The 11195-nt window shown below is 31.6% G+C and overlaps 2 protein-coding genes across 3 annotated transcripts; one reads left to right on the top strand and one right to left on the bottom strand.

Moving 5' to 3' along the window:
• The first annotated feature begins 13 nt into the window (after positions 1 to 13).
• LOC123006338 (beta-1,3-galactosyltransferase 5-like) lies at positions 14 to 7706 on the top strand. Of its 2 annotated transcripts, none has more exons than XM_044400752.1 (3): positions 14 to 228; positions 3570 to 3651; positions 6235 to 7706. In XM_044400752.1, exon 3 carries the CDS (start codon positions 6237 to 6239, stop codon positions 7368 to 7370), a length of 1134 nt encoding a protein of 377 aa, XP_044256687.1. In that variant the 5' UTR covers positions 14 to 228; positions 3570 to 3651; positions 6235 to 6236; the 3' UTR covers positions 7371 to 7706. The 2 variants fall into 2 exon arrangements, with proteins under 2 accessions (XP_044256687.1, XP_044256688.1); XM_044400753.1 differs by lacking the exon at positions 14 to 228 and adding an exon at positions 261 to 400.
• A 205-nt stretch (positions 7707 to 7911) lies between these two features.
• LOC123006339 (mitogen-activated protein kinase p38b-like) lies at positions 7912 to 10268 on the bottom strand. The gene is made up of 6 exons (XM_044400754.1): positions 9860 to 10268; positions 9463 to 9643; positions 9271 to 9414; positions 8596 to 8830; positions 8458 to 8537; positions 7912 to 8406 (listed from the first exon to the last, which is right to left on the bottom strand). The coding sequence occupies exons 1-6, from the start codon at positions 9961 to 9963 to the stop codon at positions 8092 to 8094; spliced, it is 1059 nt and encodes a 352-aa protein (XP_044256689.1). The 5' UTR covers positions 9964 to 10268; the 3' UTR covers positions 7912 to 8091.
• Between the last annotated feature and the right edge of the window lie 927 nt (positions 10269 to 11195).

Here is an 11195-nt window from a genome sequence, read left to right on the forward strand (position 1 = left end):
GTCTTCGGGGCCAGTTTGAGGTCAACCGCGCGCCTTGGTCGTATTTCAATTGAAACTAACCATGGTTCTTGCAAATGAATTTTCGTATTTCGGCCTTTTCGCGGTTGTGTACGCCACTGATTAGAGTCCAATGACGTGTGTCATCCGATGTTGATGTTGACGGTGGCATGGCTGTGGGGTTCCTCAGTATAACCTGTAGACGTTATGATATAAAACAGAAAACTACAGGTGAGTGGTGTGCGATTTTGCTAGATAAAACTGTGTTTGTATACGTAGAAAGATTAGAATCGTACTTTGTTTCGCGCAATTTTTCTGATTAGTTTTAGGCTAAACGAAAGGCGAATTTTAGAAATTGTCGTCAAGGCTAATTCTAATTGTGTAACGTGTCCTGCATGGACAGGTATGTTTTCCCCAAATCTAAAAATAAAGGAAATTAACTCCAGGTTATTCTCGATGTAATGTCAGTTTTCCGTATTTTGAGACTAACCAAATGGGTTATATTAACTAATGAACCCCATAACCCATCATTGCGAATCTCGTTTAGTTTCTCCAAGACAATGATCCAGACTTGCTTGCCATAAACCCAAATTCTAATTGCTTACACATTGCGACCTTTATTTTAATTGATTTTTCTTGTCACCTAACAATTAATTTGATTAACTACACTAGTCATATCCTGAGACCGGCAATTTATTTTCATTAAACTAATGTCGAATCAACAAACAACTCTTTTTTACGTTGTTTACATTTGTCTTCCAATCAAATTATGACTGTCATTCCTTCCGCCAGTACAGTCACGACAGTTACCAAGTCAAAAAAAAACTACATTTGCCAGACATTTACTCTAAAACATGGTTAACAATACAGTAAATATGAGGAAGTTAGGCATTTCAAATAGCTATTGAGTTATTGAGCGAGTGAATCGTTTGCAAGTGAAGATAACTTTCACCTGTTCAGATCAAAGCGGCTCCGAGTACTTGTACTTGTTTGCCTAAACATGTATGTATGTAAAAATTAAGGCAGTATGTATATGGTTTGAGGTCATGAGTGTAGTAAATTTGCAATAAAGTTTCTGTTTGTTATTTAAATTTACCCTTTGGTGATTGGAAAATTTTAAACTATTATTTCCAAATGTTTACATTTTATAGCCATTATAAGATGTTTCAACAATAATGCAACGATACTTAGATCTACACTAGCTGTTAGGTTAATAATATTGTATCATAAGTTAATTATTAGAAGACGGTTTTGTCACAATTGTCCCATTTCTTGTAGAAGATAAGCCTAATGTATTTTTTCTGTAAACCAGTCAGAAATAAGGTCTTCATCTATAAGAAATAATCTTAACACTGAGATTTATGACAGAAAATTGAAGGTAGGAAAGGCAAAGATAAAACATTCACTTCACCTGAAGTTACTCTAAAATTGCCATGAGAGATAAAGATGTTTTGCAAGAAAAGACGAAGAAACAAACATTCGAAATTGTTGTCATCAATCAAACGCAATTACAATTTCTTAGTATTTTGTAATTTTTGGAAATGTTTATTTGCGATTTGTGATAAAATGATGTGATCATAAAATAACGATTTTTTCTGTTTCAAGCATTTTGCGTAACTGAAAACAGGTGCACTGTTTTTGTCAACATTTTATACCATCACTGACTGCATACTGTCGTTTTTAAGTGAGAAATTGTTGTAGATCAATATATTTCATTGAAACCAATGCAATTTGAGCTATTTTCTAATTACGTCAAATGTCATCAACTTTAACGGTTAAATATAAATTCATTCATTCTCATTGTGTGATACTCGTGCATTGTAACACAGTGAGAGTGTTTGTTATATTTATTTTTTAATATAGACTGTTTCCCCGGATTGAGTTTACAAGAAGTAAAAGATTTTTATCTTTTATTTTACGCCAAAACTGCAAAGGAAAAACATTTTTTGCTTCACTTGAAACGAGCAAATCTGTAATAAAAAACTTCATTATTCTATCTGAGTGGAAAGAAAAGTTAATTTTTTTCTTAATTTTGGACTTAATTATTTTTCTCTGCGTTTTAAATCCCATCACATTGGCGGTTTTACTTTTTTAATAATGATGTCACTTTGACAAATGATTGGACGCAAGTTATCTAACAAAAATGTTTGTGAAAAACATAATTTTAATAAATGGCAACTCAAAAAACAGCTTTAAAAATGACAAAGTAATTTTTAACAAGAACAATCATTAGTCAATTAATTAATTAATTGTCAAAGTGACATCGTTGTTAAAAAATTAAAACCGCCAATGTGATGAGACTTAAAAAGCAGAGAAAAATTATTCTAAGTACAACATCAAAACAAACTAATTTTCTGTTAAAACTAATAAATTAAATCAGCGGTAAAGTAATTGTATAAATCAATTGAAAACTGAGAGGTTTATTTTGAAACTTAAAACAATAAAACTAGTTTTGCTTGTTAATGTTAGTTTTAGATACTTATTCTAAAGACTAATTTGGGAGATTTCGGATTTTAACTAAAACTAAAGTGATGAGGTCGTAGGACTTTCATGTACCATTTTGCCTTAGTTAGATAATGTCTTGCAGTTTTTAGTAATCTCAGCATTCAAATTAATTATAACTCTAAAAACCAAGTTAAATTTAACAAAACAAAAAAAAAATGGAAATAAATGTGAAGATAACAGAGTAAATTGTAAATTTTATTTGAGAAAAAATTAAAATACCAATTATAAAATGCTAAGGAGCAATATCACAATTAATTCTTTTATTTACAATTCCCTATGTTACTTAAATGTCAAAATAATGGATGATATTCATAAAATAAAACGTTATGGTTAATGGCTATAATGCCCAAAACAAAACAAAAATATTAAGTGAATAAAATATGAAAATTATAAACAAGGCGACAAGATTTAAAAATATTCTTGAGGTAAAATCATTCAGGAAAAACCGGATTAAATTGGACCTTTTCAAAAACAGTGGTTAACTATTTCTTGGTATTTTGTAACCGCGAACGTGTCCATATCCTCGTGCTGGTGGGACAAACCCGCCATCCCGCGGACATTTTTCTTCGAAGTACCCACTTTATTTGTGCGTGACGTTTGCGTTTGCATAAAGCATATAACGAATAGTAATCGCTGTGTGAAACGCAGGGAAATTATTTCAAGAATTTGAGAAACGATTTTTCTAAATTTAGTGATTATCGAGCATTAATTTATTATTCATTATCAAAATTATTTTAGAAACCGGCTGTATATGTAGGAGTGGAACAAACCAGCATCGTATTACTAAATTCAAGGATAATTCTTTTATCTTGTATTTATGATTAGTAATTTGTAGAAAATTAATTACGTATACTATTGTTGGGTGCCTTGAAAGCTTACGAATAAATACATTAGGAAGGTCATTGTGTCATAAAACAAAATTTTGTTAAGAACTCGGAATGATATTATTATTTATTAAAAAATACAATACCTACTTATTTCACCGAATTTGGATTAAAGATAACACTTCGTTTTATGTATATAAGTTTTGTGTGCAAATTCTTAATAAATTATTTTGTATGTTCCAGTTTTGACACCGTCATGTCGTCTGATGTGTTACATCAACATCCACTCGCCTACAAAACAACAATAATTTTTTACAAATAATTGGTAAGTATTTTATCGGTGGTGTTAGATTACGTATTATCAGGAGAAAATAGATTTAACGGATGTATATACGTAGGACCGTTCTAAGGTTTTTTTGTTTTGTGTAAACTTTCTTCAAGACTCCTGAAGGTATTAGGCGATTATGTTGTATCCATGTGAGTAATTTTTTAGTTTCTATGAAAAATGTGTATTTTGTACTATTTATAGTATAAATCTTGGAAAGTTTTTAAGATAAGTAATAATAACAGGTAACTTTTTTTCAAAATTAAAAGTTGTTTCAATAATGATTTTTTAATGGTTTTTATTCTTCAAAGAGAACTAAATGAAATAAACTTGGCAATTGATGTTTTTTTAAATCTTTTTAATGGCTTATTCATATTTATCAATCTTTAATTGACATTTTTAAATGTAGTTTCATTGTCGTCAATTAATTTTTTGATGGTATAATAGCACTAATTAATCTTTAGATCGTGGAAAATACTTATGTGAATATTCATACATCAAGTGAATAGGTATGAAAATTAGTTGTTCACTCGTTACTGCTATTATCACAAATTAGTTTTTTTCATTTTGCGGTATCAACAACTGTATTATTTTAATGATGCAGGTCCGACCTTCATTATAAAAACCAACAAATAAGTGAATCATTTCTTTTGCGTGTTGTTATAAGGTATTGAAACAGATATTCACTTATTTTTTATTTTTATTTAATTTCTTAACGAACGTCAATGTAATACATAACTTTTGTGATATTTTTGCCCAAGTTTAAAATTATTTCCAACCATGTGACCAGTTCATGTGGTGGATAATATAGATTCGCAGCTACCAACGTTTTCAATACGTTTTTCAAACCATAAATTAGATAAGTCAAAAGTATGTGCGTCAATTTTTTAGACTTAATCTTTTTATTGTTTAATAGTTTATATGAAACATAATTAGATTTTCCGGGTTTTGGAAATTTGTTTAATCTCTTCTTAACAAATTTATATTCTTTATTGTAATGTACCTATTACAAAGTCAAAGTTTTGTGATCAACATTTTTAATTATCTTAAAAAATCGCAGTCTTAGTTTTATTGCTGATATCTCTTGATTGATTTATCAACTGTAAAATATTGTGATAAAATTAAGCACAAATTACAATGGAAAGCCAACTCTTGATAAAGAATAATATTTATTGCAAACTATTTTAATAAGGTTCATATAACACTAAACACAGATTAGATATACAGGTGTGCCGGAACTCGCGCCCCAGAGAAAAATTTCAAGTAGGACTAGAAACATGGAAAAAATGTTTAAAAAATTCTATCTGGCAAAAAATTTTGCCATTTATTTTTTGACATTTGACATTTTTTTATGTCTATTTAATATTACTCATGATCTTGTATATGTTTTTTTATAATTATTTAGTAAAGGTACAAAAATTTTGCCAATAAAAGCCACAAATAACATTAAACAGAGTTACAATAGCTTGCAGCAAAAAACTTGGAAAATTATTTTTCCAACAGAAATAAATAGAGTCAAAGTGCAAAATTTAAACTCTCATAACTTTGAAATTTTTAGATAGAATTTTTTTAACATTTTTTTTCCATGTTCCTGGTATCTTACTCTTACCTTACATGGCATTTTTCTCTGGGGCGCGAGTTCTGGTGCTCCCTGTATAGAAGCAAAAAAGTCTATAGAAATTACTAATAAAATTATTTGAAATTCTACAATTTACTGAATATTTTAGCTATCAGTGGTAATAAGGAAATTTACTGTTTTAATTCGTGGCCAAGTCGTAAAGTTACGATTGTAATTAAAAAAGTAGCAAATGAAGTAAAGATAATAATCAATAAACGAATAAAAAGGCGACATTTTTGGAATAAAAAACTTTATTCAGTCCTGTAGTAGTTCATTATTCTCTTCAAACAATATTTTGTACTAGTACACTTACATATTGGTTCAATTTAATTTTGATAGTAAGTTTTTTAATTCTAAATTAATTAGTATTTAGTAATTGGAATAGTAAGTCTTAAAAATAAAAACGATTTTACTTAGTAATTGTTGAAAATATATTTTTGGTCTTGACAACTGTAATTGACATATTTACACATTTTTGACAACTATGGTACTTGATTTTTACAAGGCATTTGTGCAGTGCTGTAAAAAACAAGAAAATTTAGGCTTTCAGAAACTCTGAAAAAAAACTTTATGGTAGATAAATGCACATATTTATCTGTTTATCTATTTAGCTCGAAAATAATAAACGCAATAATTCTTTTGACATGAGTAATCACGTGAGTGTTGAGAAATCGAAATCTGAATTAATCAAAGAATGGTCTTTGATCAATAAGTTTTGTACATTATTTGTGCGTTAGGTATTTTACAGCGTTCAGCTTCACTTCGAGGTTCAATATTAAAACTTCACGCTGTAAAATTACATCTACCGCACGTATAATGTAAATAAGTATTCTTTAAAGTGTAATTTATCTGTTGATTAACGAAAATCTGCACACTAAAAATTAATGAAAGCTATTTATACTATCTTTAAAAGGTAATTTGTGTGTGAATATTGCTTGATATTAATATTAAATCGTTTATTCCAGGCATGGGGGTGCCATGGCTCGCCCAAGTGCGATTACTGCACATGGCGATTTTAATATTAGCTACAGCGTCATGTTTACTATACGTGGCATATATAACATCCCCCCAATTGACGACAACGGCTTCACCCCTGCGTACGTTAGTATCATCCGAAATTCGCGCATTCCAAGGTAACACAACCCAGGCTGAAGTGGCGAAAAATATGACAGCGGCGCCCTTGAACAGCGGTTCATCCGAAGCACCTCAAATTTCAGCAGTTCGGACTTTGACAAATGGAACAACAAATAGTAGTAGTCAACCGGATTTAACTCGGGGAGTCGCCGCTGAAACAATATATGAGGCAGGTCACGTGGATGTCAGTTCGCAAATCTGCCCAGAATTAGGAAGAGATTTAAAGTTGTTGATTGCAATAACGTCAGCACCGAGTCATGAAAGTGCCAGAATGGCGATTAGAGAGACTTGGGGTCATTTCGCTAGTAGAAAAGATGTAGCTATAGCATTTATGTTAGGTTCAATTTCGAACGAAACGATTAATGCCAATATAGAAAAGGAACAATATTTGTACGGTGATATAATTCGAGGGAAATTCAGAGATACATATGACAATCTTACTCTTAAAACGATTTCGATGTTAGAATGGGTAGATAATTACTGTCCAAAAGCAGCTTTTGTACTTAAAACTGACGATGACATGTTTATTAATGTATCTCGGCTTCTTGCTTTCATTGCAAAGCACAGTCCTGAGCAAAGAACCATATACGGTCGATTAGCGAAAAAGTGGAAACCGATCAGAAATAAAAAATCCAAATATTACATTTCTCCTAACCAGTATAAACCAGCGGTTTTCCCTGATTTTACCACTGGACCAGCATATTTGCTGCCCGCTCGATTGTCGAAAGAATTATATGTCGCAGCACTTAATCACACCTATTTCAAATTGGAAGATGTCTTCGTTACTGGAATCGTGGCCAACAGCTTGAAAATCAAACGCGTGCATGCACCGGAATTTTTAAATAAAAGAGTCTCTCTAACTCCATGCAGCGTACAAAAAGGAATCAGCATACATATGGTCAAAGGTGTTGAGCAGTACGATCTTTGGAAGAAGTTACACGATGTTGCTGCAAAGTGCAAAAAATAGTGCGTGATCGAGACAATTTTTTCAATTGTGTATATTTTCATATAAACAGTATTTTACTTAAGTTAAATTATTTGGTGAATCTCATCAGGAAATTCTGATTTAGTCAAGTGGAAACGTCACTTTATTAAACGAAACTGTACAATTCTCACATGAACATCACACTATTTAATTTTTTATCATACTGTAATTAATTTAAATTTAAAAATATTATGAATCAAAGAAAATTAAAAAATTACATTATATAGATAAACAATAAGTTCAATAATTTAGAACGCATTTTTATATTCCCTGAGTAAAGAAACAATAAAATTATTGTAAATAAAGTTATCGAACCAATTTTGTTTTTTTCTGGTGTGAAAAGTTATGAAGGTATTTTAATACAGCAATAAAATTAAAACAATATTTTTTCACTTACAATGCCTTCTTTCCTTGTTCCTTTTTTATTCCAAATTTAAACCAGAAGAATTCGGATGAAAGAAAACAGAATTGTAACCGTATTATATTTTATTATCAATTATTAATACTAGACTAAATTACAAAAAATTAATAAACAATAAAGCTGCAAATAACGCAAAAAAAATTATTAATATTGATGGATAAAGACAATTCATAATTTTTTTGAACGAATCGATAAACTTGTTTTAAATAAAATAAATCCAATCGATTTCGTTTTTCTAAACGCAAACATTTATATCGTGAGCAATTAGCATTGAACGTGTATTTACGATTCCTCATTTTGTGGAGGTATATAGACGAACGATTTAATCTCTTCTAAAACTAATTCTTTCCATTTTTCAACTGGATGGTTCATATCTTCAATACTTTGATCGTAAGGAGCCGAGACAGGTTCATCATTGGGGTCAGCATAAGCCGCTAAATAAGGATGTGCCAATGCTCTTTCCGCAGTGATCCTGTTGTCACTATCCAACTCCAACATAAGACTCAACAGATGGACAGCTTGAGGATTCGCTCCAAGGAAATACTGATTCAAATCTTTCTTAGGTAGAGGGCACAGCGACTTTATGTAACTCCTTGCCTGCAATTACATTCATGACACAACAACTCGGAAAAATTCGGTATATTTTACACTTTCTGATGTTATTTTTTTCATAAATTCATCACTGGGTGTTCCTAAAATTTCCATAATCAAGTTGAGTTGGTGGATGTCTAAGAAGTGTTAAGGACTACTCTAGTTTCATAAACGAAAGTTGATAAAAAAGGATACGATCTGTTCCTGGAAATAATGTACGTCCTGTTAACAATTCGGCCATGATGCAACCAACTGACCAAATATCGACTGTTTGATTGTAGTGCATCCAGTTTAACATTATTTCGGGTGCCCTGTACCATCGAGTTGCTACATATCCGGTCATTTCGGTTTCGGTAGGTCTGGCAAGCCCGAAATCGAGGATTTTTAGCTCACAGTCTTCGTTCACAGCAATATTTGATGGCTTCAAATCCTTAAAAATAAAAATTCACTGACAATTCTTCATTCGCAGTAAAAAATCTTGTGCCGAAAAAATTATATTTACTCTATTGCTTCCACATACAAGCCGAACTACAGTAAATTGACCAAAACATCTGGCCATTAATAAAGTTGTAATTATACCATAAAGATAAAAATGTCGTAAACAGTATTAATAAAAACATTACTTCATTCATGACACTTGTGTCCAACCTTTACGACAGAATCTGGACTTTAATCATTGTTTTGCCAGCTATTTCGACTTGATTTTACTAAGAAATAAGGAAATAATAGAAATTCTCTTTGTTCTAGGATGACACTAGTAGGATCTTTTCAGTCTATTTTCTATTATTTGTAAAATAAGAAAGTACTAGCGATGAATGCAAAATAGCATTGGTTAATGAACAATCTCATGTTAATTTTGCAAAGTCTTACCCTATGTATTATGCCTGCAGAATGTATGTACTTTAGCCCTCGTAAGATCTGGTATACCAAAAATTGGACATGATCATCTGTGAGTTTTTGAGTACGTATGATGTTATTTAAATCAGCCCCCATCAAGTGCGTGACTAGATAAATCTACAATGCAAGTTTTATTGGTACAGTGGCGAACCACAGCCCCCTTACCTGGTTATTATCATGTTGTGGGTAAAAAACATCCAATAAACCTATGACATTTTCATGTCTCATATGTTTGAGCAGTTTTAATTCTCGGTACGTCCTTTTAGCATGAACTGCTGATTGAAAAGGTCGGGCTAACTTCTTTATTGCAACTTTTTTCCTATTTGAGTAAGTGTCGACAGCTGAGCTGTGAACCAAAATAGGTTAAGGTCTCCGTTTAAAAACCTAACCTATAAAACCCGATGAAAATGTGATTTTCGGGTGTTATTTTCGAAAGACAGTAATTGCAAGAGAATTTTATTTTGACTAGAGGTTCCCCTGGGTGGATTTTAATGGAAAATGGAATCGAATTTGGTGGAATTGTGATGATTGAGCAATACATGTAGGTGGTAAAATTACGTACCAAACTTGGCCGTATGCTCCAGAACCCACCGTTGATAGCATTTGGTACCTCACTGGTACTTCCCAGACGGTTTTGTTGACCTCCACTTTGTGAAAATTGGACATTTTCGACGGATTTTTGGAAAATCGTCGGATTTTCAGAGCCTCACCAGCACCTTTTTGACAGAGGAATTAGAAATAGACGAACAGAAATCACAAGTTAGAAAGAGAGACCAGGTGACAGAGACAGTGACATGTTTACGTTTTCTTTAATTACATGAAGACAACAAAGCTAAGTTTAAGTACTACCGATTTAAACACAAACTTTACCCCGCAACTGTTTTTTTTTTTCAAATTTAATTTTAGGTTTTGACGATCGGTTTGACTTTTAGGCGTAATTCAAGCGAAACTTCAGCTTTCGAATAGCAAACTCCAAACTGATAATCGCAACTGATAAAATTGTACACAGTTACAACATTTTTATATATATACAAACGTGTCAGCTGCACTTCTAACACTTTATTGCAACTTATTTATTGCAGTCAAAGGTCATGTAGGTACTTTCTTTGTAATAAATTTCTTATTTAAACGAAATTTTGCTGGGGTTTCAAAACTGGAGACACATAGGTTCACAGGCTGTCCTAACGAAAATTTGCATCTCCCAAAATTACTGATTTCGTCCAAATTTGAAAAAATTTTTGAAACAGGTCTATTTTAGCTGGGGAACCATATTTTATGCAAGTTTCAAAGTTATTTCTGCATTTCTCTAACACCCAGAGCCACCCTTCAAAAAATTTAAAAAGCAAGAAGGGTCCGGTTGCCCTTATTGTCTATGCAATCATGATTTTTTTTGCGAGGAAACAAAAGTGGTTATGAAAAAACAATTCAATTTAAGGAATATACTGCCAAAATATCTTCAAAATAATGTGTCACTCGACCCCTCTTACTATTTTTTTTTAAATTGACCTCTTTCAGCACATAAGTACCCTGGTCCAGAGACAGCATATTATATACTACCATAGATGAAATATTTCCGCTATGATACTACTAAGTTTATATATACATATACAGGTGCGCCAGAACTCGCGCCCCAGAGAAAAATGCCATATAAAGTTACCAGGAACATGGAAAAAATGTTAAAAAATTTTATCTATAAAAATTTCGAAGTTATGAGAGTTTAAATTTTGCAGTTTGACTCTATTTATTTCTGCTGTAAAAATAATTTTCCAATTTTTTTTGCTATAGGCTATTATAAGAGGAAACAAGGAAGCTCTATCCTAAATTGTAACTCTGTTCAATGTTATTTGTGGCTTTTATTGGCAAAATTTTTGTACCTTTACTAAATAATTGTAAAAAAA

This window comes from Tribolium madens, unplaced genomic scaffold (assembly GCF_015345945.1).
Source record: "Tribolium madens isolate multiple individuals breed KSU strain unplaced genomic scaffold, Tmad_KSU_1.1 Scaffold_2;HRSCAF=44;Tcas5.2_LGX, whole genome shotgun sequence".
NCBI lineage: Eukaryota > Metazoa > Arthropoda > Insecta > Coleoptera > Tenebrionidae > Tribolium > Tribolium madens.